The 15,803-nt window shown below is 38.7% G+C and overlaps 1 protein-coding gene across 6 annotated transcripts in view; it reads left to right on the plus strand.

Annotated features, from left to right (window-relative positions):
- PPP2R2C (protein phosphatase 2 regulatory subunit Bgamma) overlaps positions 1-15,803 on the plus strand; it is a 201,900-nt gene that overhangs the window by 135,351 nt on the left and 50,746 nt on the right. For all 6 annotated transcript variants that reach the window (XM_075040841.1, XM_075040849.1, XM_075040868.1 and 3 more), the window contains 4 exons: positions 7,490-7,587; positions 8,196-8,361; positions 12,544-12,656; positions 14,341-14,518. In XM_075040841.1, the coding sequence (XP_074896942.1) occupies positions 7,490-7,587; positions 8,196-8,361; positions 12,544-12,656; positions 14,341-14,518 (555 nt within the window). The remainder of the gene's footprint in view (positions 1-7,489; positions 7,588-8,195; positions 8,362-12,543; positions 12,657-14,340; positions 14,519-15,803) is intronic.

Here is a 15,803-nt window from a genome sequence, read left to right on the forward strand (position 1 = left end):
CCCGCTCTGGAAATTGTAAATACATAATGTGATGCCCATGGCGATTTTTTCCTTTTTGCCCTTCAGTGTTGGTTGGTAAGAGGAGTGGACTGGCATGCTTCCTAATTGCGCTAATGTTTATGAAGTGGAGTGTTTCAAGCCTGTTGCTGAATCCTTAGCTTAGGTGACTGTCTCATGACAGCAAACACAGAAAGAAAGAAAGAAATACCCAGCTGCATTTTTTCGTCGGGTTTGTTTTTTTTTTTTTTTTTTTTTTTCAGAATCAGAAGAGTAAATTACTAGCATGTGTTACACAGTGTAAGCTGTGAAGAAGCTTTTAGGGCATGTGAAGTTTGGAAGCTTTCTATGGATTTCTTGTGCTAAAATAGAGATTGATCAGCAGTGTTTTCTTAGTTTTAAGTGTTGCTTATAAGAATAGCTATGAGCAGTGTTACCGAACAGCTTAGACTTACCAAAGGCAAAAGGCTTTCTAGTGAGTTTTCCAGTTTGTTCACGTGGAACAGGATGGAGGGACCAGTGCTTCCCAGGCTTAGCTGCTTTGGAGTTCCCCAGTGGCTGAGGTTCCTGCTGAAGCAGGGCTGGCGTCAGCCCCTGCGCTGCCGGTTCGTGTACAGGGAGGACTGCCAGTCTCACAGCACTGAGAGGCTGCTCCCTTACTGCAGGTGATGCAGCACCACTGCTTGGGAGCCCCTAAATAGGTATTAAAATGAATTGTAGCAAGCTTTTTATCGGTCCACTGAGTATTTGAGATTATGAAGGCACAAAGCAGTGCGCTTAGTGGCTTCAGCAAGGATAATAGTAACAATTAGGCATTCTGCAGAACTAATGACTGACACTTTGCAATGTCTCGCTGATCTAAGCAGGTCACCTTGAACATGAACAAACTGAAGTACATGTAAACTGTAGCCAAAATTTTGAGAAATGTGTCCTAATTTTCTGCTACACCACACCTGACAAATGTTTCTTGACCTTAATTACTACTGAAGTAGTGGGAAACTTTCCATTTACTTCAGTGGGCAGAAGGTCAAGTCTCTTTGGCCTCTTTTTTTGGAGGCTCTGTACTCTGCAGGAGGGAGATGGGTGCCAGAACCTCTGAAATATGGGCTTTGAGCTTTTAAATTAGGAATAAAAGTGTGTGTGTGTGTGTGTCACTTTATGAAAAACTGAATCTCAGTGACTTGTATTCAGTATGAAGTGTTTTTTTTTAGCACAGAACCCGGATACTCTGTTTTACATATTTGTCCTGTAGGCCAAAAAATTTTTTTGACATTGACTGTGCTCCAATAGTTGGGTGTCATTTCCTGATTTTCTAATTTGAGAAATGCAGCTAGAAATTAGCATGTGATTAAAAAGCTGTTGAAAACATTTTCTAAGGTCTTAAAATAAATACATACAAAAATATTGGAGAAAAAACCCAACTCTATTAAAGCTCGAGGCCAGAAACAGTAAATCACAGTGGTCACAGGTGCTTGTAGAGGGGGTGCGAATTTTTCATTTGGTTTTTAGATTCTGTTTCAAGTAAATTCTCTCTTTGAGTGAGCACTGAACCTACATTCAAATGTTCTGAATGGGAAGATGCTTTGCTTGGTCCCTGAGGATATAGGGATGCATGGATTTGTGAAACTCAGCGGTATCGTGATGGTCTCATGATCAGCCAGGGCTGATGGAGGCCACTGAGGTGTGTACATGTAGCATTTCTAAAATCCAAAAGTTGGATATTAAAGATGGAAAAAAGGGAGAGATTTGCTTAGTGCTTGCCAGGTTTTGAGGTTAGGAAATTTGTTGTTTCCATTATTTATTTATTTATTTATTTACTATTATTTACTACCATCCCGAGCTGAAGCATTCTTGTTTCAAGCAGCCTTTCAAGAGCTGTTGAGCATTTGACCCTGTGGTTTTGGATTTAACATCAGGAAGAGATTGTTGTACACAGGAGGAAAGGTGATATTTAGCCTGATAAACTTCCTTGTTCTTGCTTGGCAGGATTAAATGGGGCTGTTCGGATTTTGCCCTCGATGTATTTGTCCTTGCTAGCAATGAAGCCAGTCAAGGTGTCAGTTAGGAAAACAACTACATGAAGTGTAGTGGACACACATCTCTGGATTGCATTCTGTTATTGATTGATCACCTTGTTTCACTGATCCCTGAAGCACTTACACTATTAGCATCTATGTTCAAAGTTTGCTTTGGCCAAACTCAGCTTCCCGTTGTGTTTTGCATTGCCCATACATCTAACATGGAGCAAACACTTACCTTTTTGCAGTACAAAAATGCAGTCCTGTGTTGGTTTGGTGACTTGGAGAGGTGATCAGGTAGTTTGTGTGTAGGTCAACAAAACATCTTGTCTACCAGTGGAGTGGAGTTTGCCTTCTGGTGTGTTGGCTTTTAGCATTAAGTTTCCGACCCAGCCAAGGTCTGATGTGTGAGATTTTACATTGTGTTGAATTTTGAGGGGTGGTTTCTGGTGTCGTACAATCCCTGGATCCAAGATGGTGAATAACACTGCTGTGAACCAGAATGAATGCGCATTACAGAGTCTGCTACTTCAAGTAGGAAATTTTTGTGTTGTGAAGGATCTGTCTGCCAGCTATTTCAGAAAAGAGGGATTCATTTGACCCGCATACCTTTGAGGTTTTGCACACCTTGTTTTCTAGCTGCTTGAGGAAACCTTTGAAACTTCAGCATAAAAAAAGGTAGCAGGCTTTTTCTTTCCACTTCCCCCACCCCCCCAAGTCTAAACTAAATTCTGACAACACAGCTCACTGTAATGGCCTTCCCTTCACACAAGATACTGTAATACTGCTTCTCTTTTATCTACCATTTGTCCTTTTGTTTTATGGCTCTCTTTGTTGCAAGCTTCTTTGTTGTTTCTTCCAGATTATGCTCCTCAGGGATTTTTGTATCAGTATGACTGAACATTGCTTGCAGCCATGCCAGATTGTGCTGTGATCTTATTGGATTTCACAAACCAAGGTTAGGCCAGGTCAGAACTTGGTTGAAATAATGTAGACTACAAGATTGCCTGCTAGCCACTGGGAACACGCATGACAAAAACCTGACCTAGATGCTGATTCAGTCAGCTCAGGCCAACAGTGTTGCCGTGCTGACCGTGGTGGATGTGATATAAAGAAGTTCTGACCTGTTCTGGCTGGTAGGATTTCACAGCTTTTTTTTTTTTTTTTTGAGAGAGAAGTACTGATGTTAATTCCAGTGTTCTGGCCCATTCCAAATCCCTTAATTTTCTATCAGATTACACTGCAATTCAACAGAATATTATATTCTTTCATCTTCTTTTCCCTGTGCTGTTGTGCGATGATGTTTGCCCTCAAAACTTGCTACTGCTGTCCAGAAAGCTGCATTTCTGTGCTGGGTGAAATAGTTCTGAAATTTTCTTTGCTTTTCTGATCTTCTGAAACAAAGTATAGTATAGAGGGCCTCCAAATGAAAGGCCCCAGAAAGGTAGAAAATACTAGTAAAAGTAACATACAGGAAATTATAGTTGAGCTTTTCTTAGACTTGCTTGAGGTTTCTGACCAAAAGGCTGTATGAAGATGAGTAACATCTACTCATCTTCATACTTGCTGAACAGTACTCATGAAGTTGAGGGAAGAGCAGTACAATCGCCTAGAGATATCTTGATGTGCACAGATGTCCATTGATAGACTTTGATCTATTAGAAAAGCTGAATAGATCTAGCTAAGCAGCAGCTGTTGGGTACAACGTAGCCATTAAACACATGTAAAGAGTGTAAATTGTGAAGCTGCAGAGGAATTAGTTGATGATGTACAAAAGGGCAGAGGTGACTAGGAGTCAGGGAATGAAATACTTCAGGCTGGATCAGGAAAAACTTTCTGTCAGTTTAAGTGTAATGTGATGTCTTTCTGTGAATATGTAAAATTACTCTGGGGAATGAAGTCTGTGATGTGTCATACCTGCTGGAACAATTTGCTGTGGCAGGGTGTGGAACAGATGACCAGGTGTATACCCCCCTGGAGTATTTTCATTTTTTGAAGGTTTTTGGTTTTCTTTTCTCACTCAGCATCTGTATTTTAAGTGTCCAAGTTGTGCTTTTTAACTGAGTGAAAATGTTGAGCATCGTGACTTTAAGATCCAAGTTTATTTACATTTCTGCATAGACTAAATGGGGAAGTTAAAAATGGAGTAGGAAGATTAATAGTGGATAAAAGTTGGGATTTTCGATCTGATTGGAAACATTTGCCCATTGGCATTGAGGTTACCCATAATTGTTCTTAATAGGTAAATTATCTCTGTGTCTGATAATCCTAATCGTTAGTGCAAAGCTTGGCGCTGCCAGCAGAGATATGGAAGGTGTAGTGCAGAAGGCGGCTGGAAGGAGTCTTTCATCTCTGGCATCCCTTGCCAAGGGCTTACTGTACATGCAAATTCACCAGCTCTTTCATTGTGGAGCATTTATATATCCTGGAGAGGGTGAAATCTGGTAGTTAATTGCTCTGTACGCTCAGGGGGCGATTCTCCAATGGAAGGATCTGTGGGATGGGACCATGGTGGCTGATGTTGCTACAGCATTGATAAATATGTAGGGGAATGTTCTGCAGAAGGGTATGAAGAGCTTTGTTGATTGATTCTGTTCCTACCTCCTCGGTCTTAGGAAGAGCTAGCCTGGCTAATCTTTTTTATGAAAACAGCATGACTAATATTCGCCTGCTGAACAGATATGCTGGATAAGATTTTTTTTTTCTTGGCTGTTGTTTTCAGCTGTTATTTACAGGATCAATAAAAGTGATTTTCCAATTCAAGGATAATTTTTTACCAGCAAGATGTGTAGCCTCTAAGGTTGGAATATTGGATCTGCTCTTTTTCAGAACGAGTTAATTTAAAAATGATAGGTAGTTTCCAGTTAACACTTAGCTTTTCTAATAGAACGGAGGGACGCATCTAGAAGAAACACCTGGGGGGGGCGGAATTTTGCCTCAGAACCACATCATTGCACACTGCCCACAGATACTTAATGTTTTAGCTGCTTTTCTTTAAACAATAATCGCTTAACTGTACACAATATTTTAATGACAAATGCAATATAATAACAAAATGCAGAGCTGTTTTATTATAACCCTGGTTCAGTTACTATTGAAGTCTGTGCAAATACTCCTGTGGACTTAGCTGGGCATTGGCTGATGCCCTCTGTAAAGTGCCGTACAATACTCTGTGACCATTGTGACCATAGAAAAGAGTATTTCATGCCATTGTGGAAGTGTTCCAGACCAATACTAAGTGTATTCACACATACAAGTCAAATGCCATTCATTCCTTCTGCACATAGTTATTTAATCTGATTCTTTTGTGACCTGTTGGGAAAATTGCACCTGCGCACGCATACACACGCACAAATACACATGTATTTTAATAGATACTATATTCCTTCCCTCTGCATTTACCCTTCTCCCCCATTGCACACTTAAGATAAGAGCCTCCATTCTAAAAGGACTGTCAGTATGAGACTTCTGCAGTTCTGCCTGTATGTTTGGGGTAAGATACAGCTTCAAATGAGTAAAACCATGCAGGTATCATTTTGTAAGCAGGAGCCCACACCTAGTATCAGTATGAATTTTGCGCGATAAGAACAAAATACCCAAGAAATATTCTTCCACTGGAAGCACTACAAATGAACTTTACATGCCAGAAAGTTGATTAGATTTTTAGATTAAAAAAAAAACCAACAATTTTTTAGATCAAACTCAACCCATCCCAAGCCCCAGATCATCACCATACAGAGTCTCTCTACTCTTCCTGTACTCTAATAAGACTAGGGTTTGGGGGGTTAGTACCTATAAAATACAGTCTGTGGAAGTCGACATAAAAATCAAATGCCATTAACTTTCAGAAGTGTTAATTCAGGCCCCAAATATTGTAAGTCGTCATATCTCATTTTTCTTAAAGTTTACACATCCGTACATTTTATTCAGCAAAAAAGAAAATTACATACATGCTTTATGATTCCCCCTTCCTCCTTTATATATGTAGTGTGTGGAGGAAAAAAAGAAGAAAGTTTGGTTTTGTTTTTTTTTAGGCAGGAGAACAATCTGATGGTGAAGATTTCTTAAAAGCATTAAAAGATATTTTTCTTTACCAGGATTAGGGTAAAGTTTTCCTTTTTTAGATGTTGAATTGTTTATAACCTTCCAGTAAGAATCTGACTTTTGGACGACTGCTGCTGCTGAGAACTACTAGCAATAGAAGCTTTCTAACACTTAACTGCTAGTTTATTAAAAGAATAATAGGAACAGATGTTTTCAATTCATAAAATGTATCAAGTAAATGGTACATCCACTTGTTATTTCAATTCCTTTGAATTTTAGTGAACTCGTTTGGGGCTAGGTTTTCAAAAGAGCTTAGCCCACTGTTGCCTCATTGTTCTCAGTATAAACTGATGGATGATGAACATGTTTGAAAACCACAGCTATTTAAGCCTAAATGGGAGCTGCTAACTACTGACATTTCTAAAAATCTGGCCCGTGTTTCTGATGAGTGAATACTGATCATTACAGAGGATTCATACGTGCAATCTCTGAGTAATACCCTACATTTGTCTGTGATTGTATATATGATGGCTTCTTAATTTACTATTGCACTAGGCATTTTAATTTAAATTATGCTAATAGTGTAGGATTAACTGTGGATTATGATTCTAGCATTTACTGTCATACAAGCAGAAGAACCAGTTCTTTTGCTTGTACAGTCTCTTTCTCCCTTCTCATCCGGATGTATAGTAATTTGTACTCAAGACTGGCCTCAGGTTTTGATGAGGTTTCTTGTTTAAGCTGATGCAATTGCTTAGGGAAAGGGAATTGTTGAAAATTAGAAAAAGAAGAGACTGGGATCTTTTTATCTTCCGATGACACATTTTTATGGTGCTGAAATGATTTACCCAAAATGATTATTTGAATGGGCTCTTGGAGCATTGCAGTGAGCTGTTCTGTTTTTGCCTTCATTCTTCTGTGGTAGGACAGACTACACGTACTTTGCTTTTGCACTCTTGGTTCAAGCACATATTTGAGAAAACTAGTGCTAGGGTGTTATATTAAAACCCTCATAAAGGGTGAAGAATGAATAATACATGCAACAGGACTGAGATGTTATGTTGGTCCTTGCTAGAGGAAATAGCAGGAGGCCAATGCTGTTGCTATCTCCAGTACTGAAAAAAGCTTTGTAGTGGCCTGAGATTGCTCTTCTTGAAGCATAACCTCTCCAGAGATCTCCTCTACTCCCAAACTGCAGATGTGCTGGAAACACAAATTTGCCTCGTTATGTTTGCATTTATTTCGTTGTGTAGCAACCTCAGATTGTAATGGCATGCGGCCTGTTTTCATTAGTGACTTGCTGTTGAATTCATCTGTATTCCTTCAAATCCCTCATTTGTGCCATTTTTTTGTGGAGTGCTTGATATTTCTAATGGCTTTGTGTTGTAGTGGCAGTCTAAAATCTGCCTTTTTTCTCTTTTTCCCTCCAGCTGATATTATTTCTACAGTTGAGTTCAACCACACTGGAGAACTGCTGGCTACTGGTGACAAGGGGGGTCGGGTTGTTATATTCCAAAGGGAACCTGAGGTATGTGAGTTGCCAATGTAGTCCTTAATAGCTTGCTAAAACCTGGCTTTATTTTTAATACTGTAACTGGATCTAACTAACAAACTTGTTTATAAGCTCAAGATTCGGTAAAACAGAATGTCACCTCTTTGGAGAGGAAGTGAAAGAGGGTAAGGACCTTTTACTGGGAAGTTTGCTGTCCCAAACAAAACTGTTTCAAAGCTCCAAATTCTAAGCTAAGAAAAAAGAAGATTGTTTTTGTTTTACTTCTGCATTGTTTTAATAGCTTTTGTCTGTTTGATGGAACCATTTCATTTAAAACAATGCCTTTGCTGTGATACCTTCATGTTTCACTTTGAAACTCAGTCCATCTGCAGTAGCTTTTGTAGAAAGCTTTCCTGACTAATTGACATTTCTTCAAAAATTCTGCCTTTTATTAAATGTTGCTTCAATACTTAGAGGAAATTTCATTCCTGTAGAAACAAATCTGTCAATATCATGTTTTAAATGAGAAATGAAATTGCATTTTCAATATTTTTATATTTATAAGGCTGCTTATACACCTTTCCTAAGAGATGGAGATATATTGCCATCATAAACCACATGTTTTTGTTGTTCTTATTCTCCAGAGTAAAAATGAGCCTTACAGTCAGGGGGAGTACAATGTTTACAGCACTTTCCAGAGCCATGAACCTGAATTTGATTATTTGAAGAGCTTGGAAATAGAAGAAAAAATAAACAAGATCAAGTGGTTACCACAGCAAAATGCAGCTCACTCACTTTTATCGACAAATGGTAAGATAGATGAGAGTATATAGGACATATCAGCATTTTGCCCTTGTGCATTTTAGTGCTGACTGTATATATTTGTTCATTTTAATCTATTGTTTTAGTAATTTCCTCTTTCAGAGTTTACCAAGACTGTCATACAGACTCTGATATCTGTTATGTATTTTATTCATAGTCATAGGTTTTTTCTATTGACTATCCATGGACATTTAGAGAGCTATCCATTTTTGCTATTAACGTACAGTGCTATCCTGAAATAATTTTGTGACAAAGGTATGGCCTTACTCAGCAGCTGTGTTTCACTGGGGATTTAGAATTTTCTCTGCTGTGTTTGTCATAACTTTTATTCTTTGTAGATGTGTAAATGAATGTAGGCGAGAGATGAATTTCTTTTTCTTTTCATTCATTATCATCAGAATGGTTTATTTAAGTTCTAAAGAGTTACACAAATCTTTGGAAGGCAGTAGGAATAATAATAGGATATTGATACTGATTCATCTTTCTAACATGCTTAAGGCCTATTGATTAAAAAAATGCAGTATAATTGCTAAGAGGGGATATGCAGATGTGACATAGGAGGAAGAAACTGAATGGAGCCTAACATGCAGAAGTGTCATTTAGGAAACATTTGGACACCCACAACCTTTATTACTGCTGGTGATGCATGAGACAAAAATATCCAATTTTAAGTCTTAGATCTCATTGTGATCAGAAAAGACTTGTTCTTCTAGAAGTTTGTGCATAATTGGGAATTGCTGATAGAAAAATAGTATAATCTCACCTTTGGGAATTGAAACTTTAGGGCAAAGTGATTACTTCTAGTTAAAATTTATAGCAATAAATAGTGTTTACATTAATTCACAGTAGATAGCAAATTATTTTATGTTTTGCGGTCTGTTTTCCTTGAAGTTGTCTTTTGACTTTTTGGAGGCACTCTTACAATATTTAAAATGAAACATATCTGTTATAGCTAGGTGATTTGTGCTAATTTAGTGATTAAGCTAATTATGAAGTTTGAAAGTTTACTTTTGCACTTCTCCCTTGATCAAAATATCCCTTCTACTTCAGATAACTTTAGGTGCGGCTTCTTCCAAGTGCATGATACAAAAGCAGACTATTAAAAGTAAACCTCTCCCTTTTCATTTTAAAGTTTGGTTTTGGAAGCACTGAGGAATACAGCTGAATCCTCAGATATGCTGCTTTTACACTTGTCCTAATAGACCTTTATATCAGTTTTCTGGTTGATATTAATATGGGAGGGGACAAAGGAAGAAATAATCAGTCTTAGTGTTGCTATGGGTTAATCCAGCTGCAGCCAACACTGAGCAAGCCCAGGACCTGGCAAAATACTTTGGTCTCTGTTTTTTCCCCTTCTTAATTCTGGAGCATCCCGGCAGACCTCGTTATGGTGAGAACAGAAGTGGTGCCACTGGCATAGCCTTTGGATTTTGGCTTTGAATTACAAAACATTCTTGTGTGCCAAGGAGGATTCCTAGCTTTTTGGCACAGAAGGGTTGAAGTCTGAAGATTCACCTCTTGGAATACTCCTAAAGATAGTTTTAACATTAGGATACAGGAGGTCCATGTTGAATTCCTTGCTGTCTCACAGATTACCTGTGAGAAGTCATTGACAATGTATATCAATTCCATGCCTATAAAAAGCGATAATAGTATTTTCCCTAACTTATAAAGAATGAAGGCATTACCTGTCACACATGCTCATGTTGAGCAGCTTGTAGAAACATCTTGAGTACTGGTTTATATTTACTAATTTCTGAGCCTGGTATATTAAGGCAGTTTTTGATATTTTGGTCTCTGGTAGTTTAGGATCTAAAGCACAGTTTTGGTCAGAAAAATGAGAACTGTGAAACAGCATCCTTTCTTGCCACAGGCACAGGTAGACAGTGCCCATCAAATTTGCTGGAAGGAGCATCCCTCTGTTAGGGAACACGAGGGGACAGTCTGTCTAAATCTCATGCTTAATATATGAGTCTTGACAGGTCTGCACCTGCCCAAATCTGTTTCCGTCCTTCTAAGGATGACTTGTCTGAGGCTGTTTCTACATAGGTCACCTCTCTCAGAGGGGATCTTGATTCCTTCCCAGTTCACATATTACCAACAAGTCATCAGCTAAGCTTTGATTGCAGCGTCTTAATTAACGGAGGCAGAAGGAAACCACCAAGGCTTTCAAATTCCACTGTGGATTTGTAGTACTTGCAGTTAGCAAACTTCTGGTAAACTGAACTGATTTTGTAGTATAATAATAAATTATTAGGATTCATTTGTATCCTTTGTACCAGAATATATTGGGGCCACTTTCGATGTGAGCTACATAGGGTAGATCAGAATTTGGCCCATACAGATCCTTTCATATGAGGATTTCAGACTGCTTATCAGACATTAATTAATTTAAACTTCACAACACCCTTGAGACTGAATGAATACTGAACCTCACAGAGATGTTTCTGTATTTTGCAAAATACAAGCATGCTTAGAATTTCTAGGGAGTTTTTAAAGTCCAGAGGCAGATGAAGGAGAAGAAAACCAACACGTGTTACTGATAACTGCTAATAAAATAGTTCTCACACAGGAAAGGGATAGGTTTATCAATAGCAGTCAAGTCCAAAACCAGAAAATCGTTTGTGTTTTTTCTTATAATTCATTTTACAATTGCTGTATTTATAAATTTTAGAATAGATAAGTGGGAATGCACTGTTTACATATAATAAAAATCCCAAGTGCATGACATGGCCTACATGTATTTTTATTAATTACTTAATGTGACCGATACAAATGAAATGTATTGAATATTTAAATGGAGCTTTTTAGTTGCAGATTGAACTAACCTCTTGTTCTGTAGATTGATCAATTGTAATATTTTTGTTGCTTGAAAATTAGCGTATCAATATTGTTAGGAGATGCATAACAGTAGAAACATTCAGAGTAGTGGAGGTATTGATTTTGAAACAGAAAAAGGTCAAAGTTAAAGTTGCTATAGAAATGCAAAGTGATTCATGTATTCATATATTCTGCCTTTAAAATGATTTGTGCTAGCATTTGAAAGAAGTATTTGGATCAGCTACACTGGGGCAAGAATTTTGCTCTACTATGTACTTGGGGAAAGAGGGGTAAAGGAAGAAAGCAGGACAAAATCAGAAATGATGCAGGAACTGAGGTTAATGACAGGTGTGGTGGCAGCTAAAGTGCAGAAGCTTTGGAAGGGCTTTGGCTGATCCATGAACAGATGCATGAAACAACTGTTAGAAGCTTGGGGACAGAGGTTTTTTCAGGAGAAGAGTTGGCATTGATTTTTCAGCCTAGGGAGTGTCAGGGTTGGCAGGTTGGGTGCACAACGAGACTGGGAGTGGACGATCAATGTTAGGGAAATCTGCAGCTTCAGCTACTACAAAAACAAGGACAAACTCCATCTGAAATGTTTAACACTTCTATTTATTGGCTTCAGAGGCTCTTTGCTAAACAAGAGGTATCCTTATGCTATCATCATATGCTTCACCCATCATGAAAAAGGGAGAGTTTAGGTTTAATTCCATTCCATGTGAGATTAATATAATTTTCTCCCCACTTCTTTCTCTTACCCTTACAACACAATTCTCTCAGGTTTTTTTCCTAGTTATTTTTCAGCTGCTTTCCCTTAGGAGGGAGAAATGTCTCATTTTTCACACAGCCTTTCATCTGCTGGAGCTCCTGATGTTAAACCAATACACCACTGCCCATTCCTTTTCCACAATGGGCCAGGCAGGTATCATTGGTCTGTCTGTCTACTCCATGCTCTTCTTGTGCTGTTCATAAGGAACCTAGCAAACTGGCTTTAATATCATTTCCTTGCAAAGTCAAATTGTCAAACTGAGCTTCAGCAGTGAGCATTGAGTGGTTTTGGTCTGCTCCACCTGCAAACTGCCAAGTTGGATACAAGAGCAGTGTGTGCTCTACATGGTCTGTCAGCTGCCAGGAACCTCTGACTCAGTTTGAAGGTATGGGATGTGCTTTATGAGTATTTTTTCTGTTGGCAACATTTTCTGGATGTGCAAAATTAAGTGACCCAGACTGTTTCAGCACAGGACTTATCTAAACCAGGGTGTAGAAACTTCTTTAAGGAATGTATTATGAAAGGTGAGAAATCACATTCAGAATTCCTATGCTGACAGTTGTTTGTCTTTTCTTTTAAAGATAAAACAATCAAGTTATGGAAAATTACTGAAAGAGATAAGAGACCAGAGGGGTACAACTTAAAAGATGAAGAAGGAAAACTTAAAGATCTTTCTACAGTAACATCACTGCAGGTAAGCTGCTGTCTTTGTGCAAAATCCAGTTGTTTCTGCACGAAGAAGGTAGTCATGGGTACTAACTCATTAAGAGATTTAAATATGTATCTAATGCTAAGCATATATATGATTATTCTCATTGAAGTTTTAGCTGACTGATAATGCTCTTGAATCTGTCACACATTTTCAAGTCACAAATGCTTTATGGTACAGTGACCAACACAAATGTGTTTAGACAGTTTATGTCAGTTTTATTCTTCCTGATAAAATTCTCTCAGCATGACTTAACGTACTTTCACACAAGATTCTTTAGCCTGGTGTGCTGGAAGCATTCTACTTGTAATTAATGTTAAACCTTGTTCTTGCTTCATTCAGAGCAACTGAGATTAAAGACAGCACACCAAATTTCAGTCTCAACTTTATTTCAGTAGTATAAAAGAATTACCTCCTATCTGAAGAGTGGGATTTGCAGTAGTCTGTTCTCCAGTGAATGTGAGGTTCTGCACTGCTGAACAGATGCAGTCATGGAACTCATATAAGCGTGTATGATAACATAATAGATTTTTGCTCTCAGACTTTAATGGCTGAATTCACTCCAGGTATTTTGGCAAAGGAAGTGGCTAAAGGTTAGAACTGGAAGGCTATGTTGTATAAATGCTAATATTTCTTTATTATTAAACCACCTCAAAACAAACCAATATTGTCTATTGTGAAAAAAGCCTCCAAAGTGTAGAGATGACAACGTTAATGGAATATTTATCTATTCTATATGATAAGGCAAACAAAACCTTTCTGGATTGCTTATAGTCTGAGAATTCAAAGGCTGAGTGAACCATTGTTTTATTCCTTTAGTGGCAAGCTAAACTCAAAGCTTTGACTTCTCTGTGTTCATCTTTAAACTATCTTGTGGATTGATAGTGGATATCTTGTGGATAGATTGTTTCTGATGCATGTTCAACATGGAATAGTCCCAATCATGGACCACAACCTTACAGTGTTTAATGCTTTACCAATAGGGAATAAATCGACAGTGTCTAGTTATTGAAGCATGACATTGAAGTGACAAGGGAAGGGAAATAATGAGGGCGCAATGATGAGTGATAGTCTGTGGTCTTGGCTTTTCAGGAGTATGTGTGTATGTACGGTATGTCAATACGCATGTTGGCTTTGTTTTCCAAGACTTTGTTTTCCAAGACTTTGTTTATTATGTTTTGCTGAGATTATAACATTTTCACCACTTGACTTCTTTAAAAGAGACATCAAGTAGCAAAAGAAATTCTGTCAGTGATTTACAACTAACAGCAAATGCTTTAGCAAAAGCAAAATACCAGGACTTCACTGCTTTTCAGATCCAGAGCTTCCTGCATATGTGGGACAGTAGCTCCTGCTGTGGGACTGGCTTGTTCTGTGGCAGCTGCCAGTGCCTCCCCTTCCACACTCCAGGCTTTCCAGTGCTTCCCTTCCCACAGTACAGGCTTTCCATTGCTCTGCCTGGCTCTCCTGTCTCCCCCTTCCTCCTTAGCAGGGATGGCCTTGCCCAGCAATTCATCCATGGGGAGATTCAGCTTGCATACACTGTCAAGAAGTTTTATGATGTCACAGTCTTTGAATGCTTGCTCTCCATTGAAACTCTCATCATCCTAGCAAAACAAATTTAAAATCTTACTCCCTTTCTGGTTTGTGTTTTGTTTTTTTTTGGCAGGTGCCTGTACTGAAACCTATGGATTTGATGGTAGAAGTTACTCCCCGGAGAATCTTTGCTAATGGTCACACCTATCATGTCAACTCAATATCTGTCAACAGTGACTGTGAGACATACATGTCAGCAGATGATCTCAGGATTAACCTCTGGCATTTAGCAATCACAGATAGGAGCTTCAGTATCCTTTATTGTGGTTCCTTGGTCAGTGTTCATAGTATTACTGGGGATTAAGAGAGCTGTTTTAAAATATTTTTTCTGCAGATTTTAAAATATACCTTTACTTATCAGAATCCCTGCAGTATTTTTAACAGAAAATGCTCAGATATCATAAGAGACAGCTAAGAGGTTGCAAAAATCGGGGAATTTTATGTGAAAAATAAAAGTCTTGAAGTTGGTTCATGACAAGTAAATAGGAAACTGATGCCAGCTTAATGGTAATTATCCACCTGACTAGAATACTCTATACTGTTATTTCCTGAAGACATTTCACGCTGAGCTACTCCACCTTGTTTTGCTGAAAGGTCAGTCCTTACCCTGACCATGCCCCCTGTTCTCCATCATCCTGCTTCCCAGAACCCTAATGCCTGAGATGTGCACAGTTTGGGGGTAAGGCTCAGCTGCTTTCTGTGAGTTGTGTCTGTGATTAACGCAGTCATTGCTGTATCAAGTGCTGGCATCATCCCAAAAGCTGTGTTGTGGGATCATTCCAGTCACCTGTGAGGCTGCCCCTTGTACTGCAACAGGGTGGCTTGGAGGAGGAGCAAAAGAAAATGTGGCCAAGAAAAGTGATTTTTCTGTGTTTTGCAGAACATAAAGGGACCAGTAAGAAGACAGATAAGTCATGGGGCCAGCTCGGAATGTTGTGTTCCTTTGGTGATTTCTTTTTAAGACCCTTATAATTTGTATGAGGGACTATTAGACGTCAAAGTGAAGTTGTCGTACTGGGCACAAATTCCTGAAAGAAAGCACCAATGTGATGGGGTGTTCTCCCTGTCTCTGGTGATTGTTGATATTTCTTCCTTCATAGGCCAGATCATCTGTGGAGCTTAACTCATGCTACGTTAATGTCACAGGAAGCATTTTCATTAAATCAAACAGCTCTTAATGTCCTTAAAAAACTGCCTTTGCAGGATCAAGTGACCGGTGGCTTTATCCTGGGGATGGTAGGGAATATCTCCTCAATTTGTTTCCAAACTCATATTCTTTTTCTGTCTTTCACCTGTCTAGATTAAGCAAGCTAAATGGTGCCCTCTTTAATATGACTGTTTATATAGGACCAATTTATATGTGATTCTTCAAAGTCCAGCTATGTCTACCTTTGATACCAAGCAACTGTACTTCCATCCTTTAGTAAGAGAGAACAGAGTGGGAAAATTGTTTGCCAGCACACCTATATGGAGTAGCAGCATGGCTCCTGACAGTGTCCTTCTCACTGTAGCTTCACCCTCCAGTCTTTGTCCTTG

This window comes from Buteo buteo, chromosome 1 (assembly GCF_964188355.1).
Source record: "Buteo buteo chromosome 1, bButBut1.hap1.1, whole genome shotgun sequence".
Classification (NCBI taxonomy): Eukaryota; Metazoa; Chordata; class Aves; order Accipitriformes; family Accipitridae; genus Buteo; species Buteo buteo.